This window comes from Piliocolobus tephrosceles, chromosome 14, assembly GCF_002776525.5.
Source record: "Piliocolobus tephrosceles isolate RC106 chromosome 14, ASM277652v3, whole genome shotgun sequence".
NCBI classification, from domain to species: Eukaryota; Metazoa; Chordata; class Mammalia; order Primates; family Cercopithecidae; genus Piliocolobus; species Piliocolobus tephrosceles.
The window spans coordinates 86,260,217-86,278,293 of record NC_045447.1 but is presented as its reverse complement, the minus strand read 5'-3'; the positions used below and the strand labels follow the sequence as shown (position 1 = coordinate 86,278,293).

General features: G+C 39.0%; 1 protein-coding gene across 5 annotated transcripts in view; it reads right to left on the bottom strand.

Annotated features, from left to right (window-relative positions):
- Positions 1–18,077, bottom strand: part of GDA (guanine deaminase) — a 114,420-nt gene that overhangs the window by 17,717 nt on the left and 78,626 nt on the right. For 4 of the 5 annotated variants that reach the window (XR_002731858.2, XM_023213417.2, XM_023213416.2 and 1 more), the window contains 5 exons: positions 15,217–15,244; positions 11,387–11,494; positions 9,220–9,327; positions 6,999–7,096; positions 5,009–5,076 (listed from right to left, as the gene is read on the bottom strand). Coding sequence is in view for 4 of the 5 variants with exons in the window: in XM_023213417.2 (XP_023069185.1) it covers positions 5,009–5,076; positions 6,999–7,096; positions 9,220–9,327; positions 11,387–11,494; positions 15,217–15,244 (410 nt within the window). In the remaining variant the exon portion in view is untranslated. The remainder of the gene's footprint in view (positions 1–5,008; positions 5,077–6,998; positions 7,097–9,219; positions 9,328–11,386; positions 11,495–15,216; positions 15,245–18,077) is intronic. The other variant, XM_023213418.1, reaches the window with a different exon arrangement.

Below are 18,077 nucleotides of genomic sequence, written 5' to 3'. Positions count from 1 at the left end.
ATGATGACGGTGATGTACTCTGACATCAAAGAATTTGAATTAGAATAATGGATTTTGAGAAAGCATGGAGTCACTGGAATAGCGTCTGTAAGAGATCAAAAAGCTGTTGTTTTTGTCATAATGGAAGTAAGTTCAGATAGGGAACTGTCACTGAAAAGTGAGGGACTGGCTCCACGTATGTTGCTTGTTTTAATGAGTTTAAAGGTCTTGTTGATGTAAATTTTTTCTATACGTTTAAATTTTTCCTTCAGATGACTATTTTTGGTTATTTGCTATGTTTTCTTTGTTTTTATTTTGTTCATATTTCACCTAGGAGGTATCCTATCTTTAAAATTCTTCAAGTAGTTATCTCTAATATTTTTATACTGAAAAGTCTATAGTAAAATATATGTAATTCCCTTTTTTTCTGACACAAGAATTTTGTGTGTGTGTGTGTGTGTGTGTGTGTGTGTGTGTGTGTCTGTCACCCAGACTGGAGTGCAGCGGTGCGATCTTGGCTCACTGCAACCTCCACCTCCTGGGTTCAAGCAATTCTCCTGCCTCAGCCTCTCATGAAGCTGGGACTACAGGCACGTGCCACCACACACAGCTAATTTTTGTATTTTTAGTAGAAATGTGTTTCATCATGTTGGCCACTTGCCAAATACATCCTCCTCTCAGCCTTACACATAAACGACAACTTCTTGGGTTTTGTTAATAAAATTAGAAGACAGAATTATGTATTATACTTGGAAAATTCTTTCTTGCAGAGCATATATTATTTTTTAAAATTTTGTGATAAAATACTGAAGACATTCAAATCACACAAGGAAAGCATAAAACCAAAACTCAAGGACGTAACACTCAGTTTTTAAAATAAGTGCCATGTATTTAGGTTCCAGGAACCTCTTTCCAGCTGAGGGAAACATCGTCCTGATTTATGTTGCCATTCTGATAGGTTTTTAACATTGTGACTATTCTCTCTTGAGATATATTTTTGGCTTTTACTTTCATTTTTTAAACTCCTTTACAATTCTTTGATCTTCTTATTCTGATTGATGTTAGCTTTCCATGACATCATATTGTACCATTATTTCCCCACATGGCCCTTCACTTGCCTCATCTTTCATTGAACGATGTAGATTTTCAAGTAAGTTTTTCAAAGGGTTCCTAGGGAAAATATTTTCCAAGTCTTTGTATAGCTGAGAATATTTTTGCCTTCCTACGTAAAGGAGAATTTGGCCAGATATATTATTCTTGGCTAACAACTGCTTTGTCTCTAAACTCTTTTCTTGCCTTTTGGTATTCTGTGTGCCAACAAAAACATCTGAAAGCAAACTGCTTTTTAATTGTTTTGTTGATAAGTGACTTTTTTCCTTGTGTCAATATTTTAGAATTTTTAAAATTGCAATTAAAATATTTTGCCACAACATGTTCAGTTATGATTTAGCGTAAAACAGGGTAAGCACTTTCAAGGCAGTTCTTTCTTAAGCTCAGAAGAGATTTACCCTTCAAAGCTCTATCGCATCTGTCCCATTTGTTCTGTGTGCTCCATCAGAAAAAACCCCATGTGTTGGCTCTGTGCTTTCTGGGCTTCACATCGATCATCCTCAAACACCCTCTATCATCTTTGGTTGGCTTTATTCTCCACATCACTGATTTGATTTTCTGCTATGATAATTCTGCTTCTCAGAGCTTCCTACAGGGTTGGTGGGTTTGTCATTTTTTTTAACTGAGGTACAACTAAAATATCATAATACATACAGAATTTAGATGTTGAGTTTGGAGAATGTTAACAATTATATAGCTTTAACTACTTTGCAAAAAAACTAAGATATTAAACATTTCTATCACCCCAGCAAATTCCCTCATGGCCTTTTCCTGTCAATTCCCCACATTCTTTCTTACAACATTTGGCAACCACTTTCTGATTTCTACCAATATCAGTTAGTTCTGTTGGTCTGTGAGTTTCACACATATGGAATCATGCAGTGTGTGCTCTTTAAGCCCACACACTGGCATATATTTACCCACATTTTGCATATATCAGTAGTGTGTTTTTTTACTGCTAAATAATATTTCATTATATGAATATACCTCAACTTGCTTATCCATCCTCCTGCTGATAGATGTTTCCAGTTTGGGGCTATTATAAATAAAACTGGTATAAACATCCTCTTATAACTCTTTCATTTATTTATTTATTTATTTAGAGACAGGGTTTCACTCTGTCACCCAGACTGGAGTGCAGTGGCATGAACACGGCTCACTGCAGCCTCGACCTCCCAAGCTCAAGCGATCCTCCTGCCTCAGTCACCCAAGTAGCTGTGACTACAAGTGCATGCCACCACGCCTCGCTAAGTTTTGTATTTTTGGTAAAGACAGGGTTTTGCCATGTTGCCAAGGCTGATCTCTGAGCTCAAGCAATCCTCCTGTTGTGGCCTCCCAGAGTGCTGGGATTACAGGTATGAGCCACTGCATCCGGCCTCATGCAACTATTTCTGCAAATATATATGTTTATTTCTCTAGGATAAATACCCAAGAGTAAAATTGCTGGGTCATATGTAGATGTATATTTAACTTTATAAGAAACTCCCAAAACGTTCTCCAAAGTAGTTGTACCATCCACTCTCCTTCCAGCAGTGTATAAGAGTCTATGTACTTTTTAATCCGATTTTTTTTTTTCAGTTTTCTTCCTTGATTTCTAAAATTTCTAGCACAATCTTTTCACAGTATCATGTTTTCCTGTACTCCAGGGATGATGGCAATTTTCTGAAATTTTCTTCTGGATCCTAAAGCAGATCATTTTCAGATATTTGTTCACACTCTTATTCTTTGTGGTATCATTTTATCTCGTTTTGCTATATTTCTGTTAAATTTCATGTGGGTTTCTTCTACCTAATATTTCTGCAAGTCAAGATCTGTCTGCACTTGTTATAGACAGTGTGTGAACTGCTCTTGGACTTGCTCTCTATTCATAGTATGAGGTATAATAATCTTCTAAAGTTTACAAACTGAAGGGTAAATTGATACATAAAAGTCATGCTTAGGAAATAGTGGAGTAGAGGGTGATTATTGCAAAAAGGACTAGGTAAAAATGAAACATCATTCTCTGAGTAAATAAGCTAACAGGTCATATTTAATCAAACGTTTGGTCAATACACCAACCTCGCCCTTTCTCTTTTAAGTCAATCTTTATTTATTTGTGTCATGTGTCAGGCAGGCACTGTGCTAACCATTTTGCATGCATTTTAAAATTTAATTATCTAAACAGCTTGTAAGATAGACACAGTTGTAATTGCTAGTTACTATTGTTGCAGAAATCAGGAAGTGAATCCTTTACTAACAACTGCTAGAAAATTAATTTTCTCAAGGTCTTACAGATAATAAATGACAGCTAGAACCTCGACTTGAACTTTATAGACCATCACTAAACAACCCAGAGTCAAGAAAGGAAAGCCATGTGATGAACTTAAACTATGGAGACCAAAATCCTAGAATATCTGAAAACAGTATCTGACTGATTTTTACGCAAATGCTAAATTTTTCATATTAACTGACTATAGTGTGTAACCAAAACTCTTGGCCATTTTTTTTCTTATCCCTTAAAGCTTTTTTGTCAAAGTAAAATCACTGACTTCCTCCTTTGACACCTGTGACTTTATGTAGAATTATCACAATCTTGATGATTTAAGGCTTAAATTAGAATTGTCAAAATCTTGATTACTTTGATTCCCGTAAAATTGGGAAAAACTTCTAATCTAATATATAGCTCTCTTAAAATACTAAAATCATTATGCCTATTGTGTTTTACCAATTAATTGCTTTGTAAAATGTCTCACTACAACAAACTGAGACTTGAGTTACTGCAGAAAGTTATAAAAACCACCAGTGTCAACATGCACATAGCCTGATGCTCTTAAATATGAGGAAGACAAAGGCATCAAGAACAGAAAACACATTCTCGTGCCCCATACCCATTAAAAAAATTTTAATTCAGTCATTCAGTCATAAAAGAAGCCTCACAGAGGACACCTAGACATTTGGGCCTGACTCATACTTTCAAAGCACGCAATGCTTGCACACTTTCAAGAAACACAACTAAAATGTGCTGTGGGGAAAGGAAACATCATGAATCCATCACTAATCCATATGCACTTAGAACGTCCCTCAGCCTAGTAGACAAGCAGGCTGCCTGTGGATATGGAGAGGTCTCATTTGGCTAAATATTGCTTAAAAGCAAAACCAATTCCTAACATACATCAGAATTCTCAATTCTGCCATAGACTGAATCTGTGCTCCCTATGGCAAGGACAAAAAAATTTCTTTTGAGACAGTATTTGTAAAGACACAGTTACTGAAAACTAAAAATATACAAATCCAAACCATTCAAATCTAGCCAGAAGAACAAAACAAAACGAAAGTCAAGGACTGTTTTTAAAATACCTCTGAAACACGTTAGAAGGAATTAATTATCCTTTATAGCCTAATCTTTGAATAATAAACAGGGATAACAGCTTTCAGGAGGTTAGTGTCATCAAAACTTCTCCCTTTGCATACATTTTCTTACTGCTTCTAACTCTGCTCTATTTTGTTAGATACTTATTATCAAGATATTTCTACTAGATAATAAAACTTTTTTTTTTTTGAGACAAAGTCTTGCTCTGTCGCCCAGGCTGGAGTGTAGAGTCACAATCTTGGCTCACTGCAACCTCCGCCTCCCGGGTTCAAGCAATTCTCCTGCCTCAGCCTCCCGAGTAGCTGAGACTACAGGCGCACACTGCCACGCCCAGCTAATTTTTTGCGTTTTAGTAGAGACAAGGTTTCCCAGACTGGTCTTGAATTCCTGACCTCGTAATCCACCCGCCTCAGCCTCCCAAAGTGCTGGGATTATAGACGTGAGCAACCGTGCCTGGCCCAAAACTACTATTTTTTTTTTAAACAGAACAGTCACCCGCAAATTAGTCACATTAGAAAGTGACACAGTAATCAACCACTTTGCCATAGCTCCAAATGGTGAACTACTAACCTGTACCCAGCCCTATCTTGACTTCATGCTTCAGGACTTCTAGCACATTTAGAAAACCACTGCTGAGCCTGTAGAGAGAGGAGACGTCAGAACAAGGAGATCCATGTGGTTCCAATAAAAGACGAACACTAATAACAACGATGGTGATATCACTGAAAATTACGCTTCCCAATATATCAGCTCTAATGTTGACACAAACATATTAGCCAAATCAGACCATCCAAGTCCTGGAGTAAACAGGATCATAAAAGAGCCTAATCCTTGGGCCAAGGTTAATCTCAGGTGGGCACAAAGCAGCAAGAGCCAGAAGGAAAAGCAGGGGATCGTTTGTATGGGAAAAAAATGAAGAAATCAAACCTTGCAATTAATACAAAAGTCTTATCTGTCTTTAATATTTTCTAACCAATACATCCCTTTATGTTAGGAAGTAGAAATTATAAAACATTACCTATTCTCTATGCCTGGAATAATTTGTTACCCTGAATGAGTAGTAACGTACAAGATCAAAAAAGGGGAGTACAACTGGAAAAAGGGGTGCAGCCTAAGGAGTCAGGACCTGACCAAATGCTGCCTCTGAAGACAGGGAAAGTACGAGAGATGGTTCCTGGGCTGAATTTGGGACCTAGTGACCCTGAGTTTAAGAGATGTGCCAGCTTCTTCTTTCTTTTGAGACAGAATCTCACTCTGTCACCCAGGCTGGAGTACAATGGCACAGTCTCGGCTCACTGCAACCTTCTCCTTCCAGGTAGGTTCAAGCGATTCTCCTACATCAGCCTCCTGAGTAGCTGGGATTACGGGTGCCCACCAGCATGTCCCGCTAATTTTTGTACTTTAGTAGAGACAGGGTTTCGCCACGTTGGTCAGGCTGGTCTCAAACTCCTGACCTCAGGTGATCCTCCTACCTCGGCCTCCCAAAGTGCTGGGATTACAGGCATGAGCCACCACACCCACCATGTGCTGCCTTTCTAAAGAGACAAAGGAAAACTAAGGTGATCCTTAGAATTCTAAAAAGTTGCAAAGGTCAAAGTGGTCTGCTGGAAGATGCACATAACTCTAATTTCCAAAGCCCCGGTGCATACACAATAAATCTCTCAGTTGTTAGAGAAAGAACAGCAGTGACCATTTAAACAGAAATATGTCCTAAAGAAATTTAACTTCAAAACTCAATTTGCAAAGCTAGATTGTGCTTTAATTTAGAGGATATTAACACCCAATGGGTGTTAAATCCTTCCACTATCAAGTAACTAGACCATAATTACAGTTACTAAGCTGTACACAGACAAGATTCCCTGTAATGTGTCACTCCTTTAAGTCTGAAAACTCAGACCCTCTGGGGTCCCTAAAGCACTCCAGAAATATGTCACTGTGGCTCTCAGCACCCTTCTCATAATGACACTGACATATATCTTTGGAATTGCAAAGTCCCTAGATTTCCAACTGTGAACGCCTCTAGCTCTTTGCCTAGGAGCTTTCTCAGCTCTCTCCTGTGCTAGAGCCTGCTCTGCCCTTGTTTGGGGAAGACCAGAAGTTCCAGGGAATGAATACTGTGTGGGCTGGCATTCCGTCAAGTCCAACAGGGTAACATACATCACAGTGTATTGACTTTGGTATTGCTGCATTTCCTTCTAACACTACAGCACAAACAGAAATGGGAGTGACTACCCTCTTCCTGAATTTTCTGGCTGACATATGGGTTCCCTTCAGTACTTTCACTAGAAATTTTTTATGTTGTATTCCCTATTGTCCTTTTTTTGTACAAACTCAGATTTCAGAAGATACTGTGCTCTTCACATGTGTCCTCTGAGACAAATACCCTCTCACGTGTTCTCTTTTACTACTCAACAGCACGAGTAAATGTCTATCTATCTGGTTCCTGTCAAACACAGAATAGAGGAGAGATCCTGGAGGAATGACAGAGGAAACAAAGGCATTTGGCTGCTAATCTGCAACCCAACCATTCGTAATCTACCAAAAATCATTGTCTACTTACGATAAATTAGAATTGGGACAGTGTGCGATGGACGCTCCTCGTTCGTGGAATACATTCAGTTCTTCTGCAGAGAGGTAGCAGCCGTGTGCCATCACTGTCTGGAGAGAAGAGTGCCCTACGTGGAGTTCACCGCTCACAAATGATTAAGTGGGTGCTTACTCACAAGGTATTTGAGAGAGAGACCGAAGCTGTAGCTTAACTGTAGGCATCTTTACAAGAACATTTATGATGATCTATATGTACAAAGAGGCTGGGTACAAATTATACCTCAGAAAAGGCTTGTAAACACATTGTCTTACAAAAATCTCAGCAAATTTGTGGTGTTTACTTAGGTTCTTTTTGTTGATCTATAAAGTAATGAGGGTTTTGTCCAGGTGATCTTTAGCACAGAATATCCATCCAGATGGAAGGAAACATGATTTTCTCATCTCTGCTTGAGAAGACTGTCAAGTTACTTTCTTTTCTAAGTTTCCATGGTGAGCGACTGGTAGGGTTGTGCTTGCTCCAATTTTAAACCCTTTTAGAACTGAAAGTCCCTTCTCAGTACGTGGAAGCTGCTGTTCTTTATTTCTGCCCCTAGCTTCAATTTAGGTACCAGTGACCTTGATATTTTCAACTAAATAGACTTTAACTCACCTATGTTTAAATTTTCATAAAAACTAGGAAATTTAACATCTTCTAATCACTAATTCAGAAAGTAAAATTGACCCAAGAAAGCAGGCACTGCACACATACGAGACCTCTCTAAATTTTTAATCTTGGTAGTATTGATTTGTAGATTTTCTTAAATAAGACTTTACTCTTTCAAAATTATTTCTCCCTCAGTACAAAACCTGTATCCAACTTGCTTTCTCCTTGGAGAGGCATGGTTCAGTGATTACACAATTATTATTTTTTTGAGACAGAGTCTCGCTCTGTCGCCCAGGCTGGAGTGCAGTGGCGCGATCTCGGCTCACTGCAAGCTCCGCCTCCCGGGTTCACGCTATTCTCCTGCCTCAGTTTCCCGAGTAGCTGGGACTACACATATCCGCCACCACGCCTGGCTATTTTTTTTGTATTTTTAGTAGAGATGGGGTTTCACCACGTTAGCCAGGATGGTCTCGATCTCCTGACCTTGTGATCTGCTCACCTTGGCCTCCCAAAGTGCTGGTATTACAGGCATAAGCCACCACGCCTGGCCCAGTGACTACAGAATTATTATTAAAATATAACTTTCCCAGTCTCTGTGCAAATAAAATTAACATGCAAATAGAAGGTTAATTTATTAATCATATGGAAATATATGTAAAGAATGAAAATTATGGTGTAGCTTTTACATGATTTATGCAGAGTATTAACCTTTTAAATCAGTTATATTCATATCTCCATTCACATAGTCACTAAGAAATTATTTGCTACAGTAAACTCTCCACGTGGTTTGTACATTTCATTGAAGGCCAAGGCCAAGTAGTACATTATTGTAATGAGGTCTCTTTACACATATTAATTTTAATTATAGAAGTAATGCATACTCATTTTTTAAAAGCACTCTCAGAGTATTTAAAAATAAAAAGCAGAAAGTTCTTCTGCTTTGTCCCTCAGGGTCATTTTTAATACTTAATGTATGTCTTTCAGACAGTTTTTTTCTAAGTAAGCATGCATCTATACATATGTACATACACATCAAATAATATTATACAAACATTCTTCCTTGTAAGCCTGTATACCTCTTTCTTTGGGAATGCTGGATAAAATCCTATGTATTCTCTGTAATTTAATTCCCCACCGATAACAATTTTTAAACCTTAATATATAATTAGCATCCCTATTCATATTAGTTACAGAGTGAATTCTTAGCAATACATCTGCTGACTCGAAGAAATGCACGTTTACATTCTAATAGATACTGTTAAAATGTCCTTGGACCAAATGACATTCCCATCTTCAATGAAGCCTTTAGATTTAACTAAGATGAAACTTCGGGCCCATTTTTAACTACACACACGCGCACACACACACACACACATATACACACACAGTCTGGGCTTTATTCTAGTTTAAGAAATGCATGCATATATACCCCACAGATCTATAAACCTTCTGTGTACCCACAAAAATTAACAATTTAAAAAGTTTTTTAAAAGAAACGTATTCATATAAGAAATCTGAAGACTACTATTGAGATTTTAAAATTTAGATAATGCCCTCCTTTAAACAGATTATGTCATGATATAAAACTTACCTTAGTTGTCAAAAGATTGTTTTTATCATACACATCTGTGTAGTTTTTATAATTGGGGTGTAAGTTTTTCACAGCTTCAACTTCATCACGGGTTTCACTTATATGGCTCTACAAGAAAAGAATAATGTTTTCATTTTTCTTCTGTAAAATACCATTAGAAATTACACTTCCTATCTCAAAATGGTGTGAATGGTTTTCTACTTGCATATTTAAGGGACCACATAGAAAGGCAATGAAGATTGCACGCGCATTTTATTAGAAACAATTATATACATCACAGATAATATAACGTATATGACAAAGAAACTGAATATCATGAACATGTAGTGTATGTGTGTGTGAGTGTGGGTGTGTATGTGTATGTGTACTCTCAAGACAAATATTTCCAACAAAGTCTTTCCAAATTCTAACCTACAGCTAGAACAAATATGAAGTCCTCCTTGTAGATAGTCAGGAGCCTAGCAACCTGCCTCTTCTGGAGCTCACCTTCTTTTTGTTTTGTTTTGAGATAGGGTCTGGCTCTGTCGCCCATGCTGGAGTGCAGTGGCACAATCTCCGCTCACTGCAACCTCTGCCTCCCAGGTTCAAGTGAGTCTCCTGTCTTAGCCTCCCAAGTAGCTGGCATTACAGGCATGTGTCACCACACCTGGCTAATTTTGTATTTTTAGCAGAGATGGGGTTGCACCATGTTGGCCAGCCTGGTCTCAAACTCCTGACCTAAAGTAATCTGCCGACCTCAGCTTCCCAAAGTGCTGGGATTACAGACATGAGCCATTATCCCTGGCCATGCTGGCCATTTAAGAAAAGAGCCCAGTGTTCATAAAAAAGCGGACAGTGGGGTTCACTTATATATGCCCCCACACTGAAAAAGGCCCGTAAGACCCTTTTGTAGGGCACCACAAAACCCAAGAGGGCATAATTAATACTTCCAATAATGGCAATGCCGTTTCTCTCTTTCCACAAGGTAGAACATGGATAACTAAATTTTTAAAAGAAAAAAATAGCAGTGTTCTGAAAACAGGTGTTTTACCCAGACAATGAACTCCATCCCTGGCCTTGAGGAAATCCCAGACCACTGATGAAATGCGTGGACAGCAATAGAAGATAGGCCAACCTGATGATTCGAATCATTTGGATAAATGTGAGTAAATGTGCATACATTCACATGCATCTGTCTGGCAAGGATAAACTTGATTTTGTTGTGTGTTCTTCTCATCTTATTTTTCATGTGTTTCTAAATGTTCATTGTATGTTATTTTGTCAGCGACAGAAACATTTTGTTTGCAAAGCAGAAACATCAGGTAAGTTTTGAATTTTATCTCCAGGAGAGAAATGTGTGGGACTGAATTAAAAATTCAAATATTATAGGCTGCAAATAATAATAATAATAGGGAAGGTGAGAGCAGTTAATGGTTCCTAAGAAAATAGATTTGGGAAACAAAAACCAAAGAAACACCAATCTATAAATGGTAAAGAATGAATGTGTTGTCTGCCCTGATCTGACCTTTCTTATAAGACCATCAACTCCTAAGAGGAGAAATTTTAGTACAGTATGTAATTAAGCTTGGATGGGAGAAGGGGAACTCTCAATTTTAACCCAGATATAAGCTTTAAAAAGTGTTTTATTCCTAAATTGCAACAACTTAATGACAAAGTAAGGTACACTTTTTTGTTCTGATTTTAAATTAAGAAACTCAGAACAAAAGGGGTTTTAAATGCTATTTTGTAAGGTGGAAATTAGGTTATTTTGGTTTTTCAAATAATAGCTGGTTTCTCTAAGAATGAAGGTACAGAACACACTGAGAAAGTATCAAGTAAAAGAGAAGTAGGAAATAAATGCATTAAATGTATCTTATGGAGAATAGATAACAGTCTGTTATTGATCTTGCCATTACTTATAAAGATTTTCTTGTCTTTAGAAGACTGATCAGAAAACTTTGAGGGTATAAGGAACTTCGGGTTTCTTATCTGCAAAAGCAGAGAATTGGATTAGGTGATATCTACAGAGGTCCTTTCTCTCCTGTTATGCTGTGACTCTAGGAGATCTCAGTTGAAGAATTAGAGATTACTCAGTAAAAGAACTATAGATTATTGGAGATGATGATTTAAGGGTGCTAAGAAATCTTGCAGGTCTGCATAGAGGCATAAAGAGAAGAAGAATACCCACCTGAATGTGCAAATCACGGGTTTTAGCAATGCTGCCGAGTTCACCCATCAAAGTCTCAGAGCAGGAGAGGGAAAAACGCGGTGTCACTATGGGCTTCACTCTAGAATACTGGAGATAATTAAAAACAATTGATACCTCTTCCTTATGCCATATACCAAAATTAACTCAAGATGGATTAAAGACTTAAATGTTAAAACGAAAACTATAAAAACCCTAAAAGGGCCGGGCATGGTGGCTCACACCTGTAATCTCAGCACTTTGAGAGGCAAAGGCAGGCGGATCACCTGAGGTCGGGAGTTCGAGACCAGTCTGACCAACATGGGGAAACCCTGTCTCTACCAAAAAATACAAAATTAGCTGGGCGTGGTGGTCATGCCTGTAATTCCAGCTACTCAGGAGGCTAAGGCAAGTGAATTGTTTGAACCTGGAAGGCGGAGGTTGTAGTGAGCCGAGATCGCGCCATTGCACTCCAGTCTAGGCAATAAGAGAGAAACTCGGTCTCAGAAAAAAAAAAAAAAAGAAAGAAAGAAAGAAAAAAAAAAACCTTAGAAGACAACCTAGGCAATACCATTTAGGACACAGGCATGGGAAAATACTTCATGACAAAGATACCAAAAGCAATTGCAAGAAAATCAAAAATTGATAAATGGGATGTAATTAAACTAAAGAGTTTCTGCACAGCAAGTGAAACCACCAACAGAGTAAACAGACAACCAACAGAATGGGAGAAAGTTTTTGCAAACTATGCATCTGGCAAAAGTCTAATATCCATCATCTATAAGGAACTTAGACAAATTTATGAGAAAAAAAAAAAACCCAATTAAAAAGTGGGCAAAGCACATGAACAGACACTTTTCACTGTTTTTCATATGATTGATGCAGCCAACAATCATGTGAAAAAAAAGCTCAACATCACTGATAATTAGGGAAATGCAAATCAAAACTGCAATAAGATACCATCTCATACCAGTCAGAATGGCTATTATTAAAAAGTCAAAAAAATAGCAGATGCTGGTGAGGTTGTGGAGAAAAAGAAATGCTTATAGACTGTTGGTAGGAGTGTAAATTAATTCAACCATTGTGAAAGACAATGTGGTGATTCCACAAAGACCTAGAGACAGAAATACCATTTAACCCAACAATCTCATTACTGGGTATATACCCAAAGGGAAATAAATCATTCTGTTATAAAGACACATGCACACATACGCTCACTGTAGCACTGTTCACAATAGCAAAGGCATGGAATCAACCTAAATGCCCATCAATGATAGATTGGATAAAGAAAATGTGGTACACATACACCATGGAATACTATGCAGCCATAAAAAAAGAATGAGATCATGCCCTTTGCAGGGACATGGATGAAGCTGAATGCCATGATTCTTAGCAAACTAATGCAGGAAGGGAAAGTCAAATACTGCATGTTGTCACTTATAAGTGGGAGCTAAATGATGAGAACACATGGGCCCATAGAGGGGAACAACAAACAGTGGGGCCTATCGGAGGGTGGAGGATGGAAGGAGGGAGAGCATCAGGAAAAATAACTAATGGGTAGTAGGCTTAATACTTGGGTGACGAAATAATCTGCACAACAAACTCCCGTGACACACATTTACTTTTGTAAACAAACCTGCACATGTACCCCTGAACTTAAAAGATTTTTTTTAAAAAAGGAAACTATGGATATCATGAATGTGAAGGGTACCCCAAAATGTGTATCATACAGCAAGATGATTTTATGTCTTTATTTTGGGGAGCAGTCCCCCATTCTAACAGTCGGTGGAAGTACTGGGTTTCATGATAACAGCTCAAAGTGGAGAATAAAGGAGGGTATATTCTTCAGCACCCAATTTCAACAAAAGATCCTATCCCAAATGACAGATGCTCCTCTGCCGCTACATTAAGGCTCCGACGAAGGCTAGACTGGGTAGTCTTTATGAAGAGAAGTGGAGGCTGAAGTTTTAAAAGAGTGCTGGGGAGACTAAAAGTGAAGTGATAGCCTATCCCCTTTTGGGAATACATCTTGTGCAGGTGTGCTGGTTACAGCCTTCCTGAGAACTATTCAGTTGTTGGATTGGCTCTGGTGCCACCTGAGGCGAGTGGCCAGGCAGGAGAGGGGTGGTGAGGATAAGGATCTACAAAGTTTCATCTAAATCTCCCAAGGTTAGATGGAAAGAAATTTTGAGATTTCTTATGATTTCTAATCAGGCCTCAAAAGATGACCAAGGAAGGGTCAGGCTTGCCAATCTAAGAGATCGCTTGATGGAGCCACGTGCAGCCTGTTGGGGTGGAGGCAGGAAATAGCATCGTCTCCATAGGCTCACCAACACCAGGGGACCACAATAGGGGGTGCCTGCTGCATGCCTGCAGCCCATGTGAGGTGTCACGCACATGGGGACCAAGACAGCCAGTGGCAGGGGCATCAGGACTGGACACTGCCTGTGTTGCAGAGCAGGCCAAGGGCACAAGTGGCCAGAGCCAATGTTGAGGTAGCCACCAAGCAGTCCCCAACTTCCAGGTGCCACCAGTCAGCCCATGCCCATCAAGCCCTCTCCCTGCTTGCCAGAAACCAATCCTGTGAAATCAGAAGATCCCAGAGGAGGGTAAGGAAAACCACTGAAGAAGGGAAATCTACCCTGAGACGGTAACTCGAACCTGGGTAGTGACTGAGATTGTCCTAATAAAAATCGGATCAACTAAAAGCTTAGTGAACTTAAGATGAAGTTTACCTGCCTGACAAAATTTAGTTTTTCTGTTGCATGTAGGCATGGGTTTGGGAGCCAAGAAAAGTACGCACAAGTTTAAGAGTAAAGCAAGCTTGATGTTTGCACATATGTGAATGGTGTCTAAACAAATCCACTAAAATCGTTAATATTTCATGATTTCAAAATTTATTTAAAACAAAACACAGAAAGCTAGGTACACAGCTGCCCCCCAGAAAGCAAAAAATGCCTGACCTCTGTTTCTGTAAGTTTGACTTTTTTTTAGATTTCACAAGTAAGTGATATCATGCAGTATTGCCTTTCCGTGGCTAACTTATTTCACTTATTGTAATGGGCTGTAGGTTCATCCACGTTGTCACAAATGGCAGGATTTCCTTCCTGTTTATGGTTGAATAATATTCCATTGTGTTTGTCTATAGACATACCCACTGCATTTTCTTTATTTACCTGTCTACGGACACTTAAGTTGTTTCCAGAGCTTGGCTATTCTGAATGATGCTGCAGTGAACATAGAGGTACAGATACCTTTTCAAGATGCTATTTTGCATCTTTTGGATATACACCTAAAAGTGGGATAGCATGCTGACTTATGTGGGTCAAAAGTGGGATTGGATATACACCCACCAAATCTCACATGCAAATCCCAAAAGTGGGATTGGATATACACCCAAAAGTGCGATTGCTGGCTTATGGGGGTCACCGTGTTAGCCAAAGATGATGGTCAAAGGGTAGAAATTTTCAGTTATAGCATGAACAAGTTCTGAGGATCTAGTGTACAGCGTGTGTGGGAATAGATGCGTTAATAAATTTTATTCTAATAATCATTAAACAGTGTATAAATATATCTAAATCATCACATTGTACACCTTGAGTGGATACAATTTTTATTTGTCAATTAAATATTTTAAGATAATTTTTTAAAAACGTCTGACTTCACTGAGCTGACAGTGACAGTCCACAGTGACACATCAGGCTCTAGGTAAATACTTCTTTATGCATGGGATAAGTCAATCGTACACAGACTAATCACTATCAAGCAACTTTACGAATCCTACAGCTAATGCAACGACAATCTAAAAGCGAGCTCTAAACAAAGTTACTCACGTTCTTTTGAAGCATTTCTGACACAAATCTGAAACAAAGCAACAAATGGGTTAGAAAACTTGAGCATTTTCTTTTTTTCTTTTCTTTTTCTTTTTTTTTTTTTCAGACAGAGACTGGCTTTGTCGCCCAGGGTGGAGTGTAGTGGCGCGATCTTGGCTCACTTCAAGCTCTGCCTCCTGGGTTCACGCCATTCTCTTGCCTCAGCCTCCCGAGTAGCTGGGACTACAGGCGCCCGCCACCACGCCCAGCTAATTTTTTGTATTTTTAGTAGAGACGGGATTTCACCATGTTAGCCAGGATGGTCTCGATCTCCTGACCTTGTGATCTGCCTGCCTCGGCCTCCCAAAGTGCTGGGATTACAGGCGTGAGCCACCGCAACCGGCCATTTTCAAATAAACATCTTAAAAAGGTAAAAATATGATTCTTACATATCCTGATTTTCATGCAAACATTTCTAATGCTGCACATGTTCCACCACTAATTAAAGATTAACAAGTAGTAATTACTCTGCTTTTTTACTTGCAGCCAGAGATGGAGTGCAAAATCACAGGGAAATGTAATCTTATCATCTAGCATCAGTTGGGCTGTTCTCAAATATTCCCACAGCACTCAAGCTGTTCTACTAGCTCAAGCTCTGTTTGGAGAAATGTTGCAATATACTGTGCTCTATGGATGTTAGAGTCATGAAGTCCTATGCACCTGGAAGCTTTCAGAAGCCATGAAGCTCTTTACTTCAAATTCTCCTAAAGTGGAAGCTACTTGTTCCCACAATATCACCATTTATTTCCAAGGGCAGAGTTATCTTGGGGATAAACACTGGAGTAATGCAGAAGGAATAGTCGAGAGGTGGTTGTGAGGTGCGTGGGGAATGGGATGGTAGTGATCCCACCAGTTTATGCCTGCAGGGATGGTGGCAACTGTAAAGACATTGAAATGGCTCCTTCTGCCCTGGCTAGGCAGCTGCAGTTCTCTGCCTTCCGGCGTTTCTTTGTTTCAGAACAAAATGAGAATTAAGCTTTACTATCACCACAAAAATGGATTAATAGATGAGCTGGGCTAGGCCAAGGCTAAAGGAAGGTGGGTACTTCCTCCTCTCTGCGAGCATATAAGCAGCCCCTCTGCCCCCTTTTCAGAGGACACTTTTAAGGGGAAAGAGGTCTGGGGAACAGAAAAAAGCTGAACTTCTAAAACTTGCATCAGAATAAGTTTGGTCTTGGGAAAGATTTATATCTAAAGCATTTTCTTCTGTATCTCTTAGATGTTGAACAGAATAAAATTACATTTTGGCCAGGTGCAGTGGCTCACACCTGTAACCTCAGCACTTTGCGAGGCTGAAGCAGGCGGCTCACTTGAGGTCAGGAGTTCGAGGCCAGCCTGGCCAATGCAGCAAAACCTCATCTCTACTAAAAACATAAAAATTAGCCAGGCATGGTGGCAGGGGCCTGTAATCCCAGTTACTAGGGAGGCTGAGGCATGATAATCATTTGAACCCGGGAGGGGAAGGCTGCCGTGAGCAGAGACTGTGCTACTACACTCCAGCCTGGGCGACAGGAGACTCCATCTCAGAAAAAAAAAAAAAAAAAAAAGAATACGATACAATTTCTTGCCAAATCCTTAAGGTACTATAGAAAAGCCATTTTAAAATATAAGAAAAGTATTTATATGGTCAGTAGAATCTCCTAATGTTATATGAAAAAGAACATAATGAAAATTCATAATCTCAAGCCATAGTATGACTAATAACCAAAAGTAATTTAACGAGCAGGCCGTATGTACTTAAAAGCAAATCCAATCTACAGGAGAAACCCTGATCTATAATAAAGGGTAGGGAGAGGGTAAGTCATTTACTTCATTTTACAAGAGGATTTACCCTGTGACTCCTATAGCAAGTTCCTGGAGGCTTTAAATATAATTTGTTACACAAAAATAATACTGACATGCAAGTTGGACAAACCCATACACTGACCTTGGCAAATGGAAGAATGCCTCAGTGCATTAATTCATCTTTCAACTTTAATTCGACAGAGTGTGTTAATACATCTTGAGCTTCTCAGGCCTTTTTGGTTTTGGCTTCAATGATGCGTGATTAAGGGAGAAAAGTGAGGGGAAGAATACTAGAAGCATCAAGAGAAGCTCTACTGTGCCACAGGAGAAAATCACAGAGAGCTGGAGTCTCTGCAGATATGCTCACAGCTATTTATTCTGTACAAAATCTTCTTTTTAAAAAATCTAATCACTTTCTACTCAACTCTTCTCTAAAGTGGATGTGAACTAGAAAACACAAATGAACACAAACACAATCTCACCCACATACTCCTATTGTTACAAACTATTTCCATCGAAGTATAATTTACATACCATAAAATTCACCTGTTTTAAGTGCACAAATGCATGATGTTTACTAGATTTATTGGGTTTTACAACCACCATCATAATCAAGATTTTGAACATTCTCATCACCCCAGTTAGATTCCTTGGGCTCATTTAATTAATAGTTATTCCTACTTCCAGCCCCAGGCAATCACTGGTGTTCTGTCTCTATGAATTTGCATTTTCTATATATTTCATATAAATGGAATCATATAATATGTGGCCTTTTGTGTTTGGTTTCTTTGTCTTAGCACAGTGTTTTTAAAAATCACCCATGTTGTAGTATGCATCAGTACTTCATTCCTTTTTATGGCTGAATATTACTCCATTGTACACAACATTTTGTTTATCCATTCACCAGTTATAAACATTTTGGTTGTTGGCTGGGTGCGGTGGCTCACACCTGTAATCCCAGCACTTTGGGAGACTGAGGTGGCGGATCACGAGGTCAGGAAACCAAGACCATCCTGGCTAACATGGTGAAAGCCTGT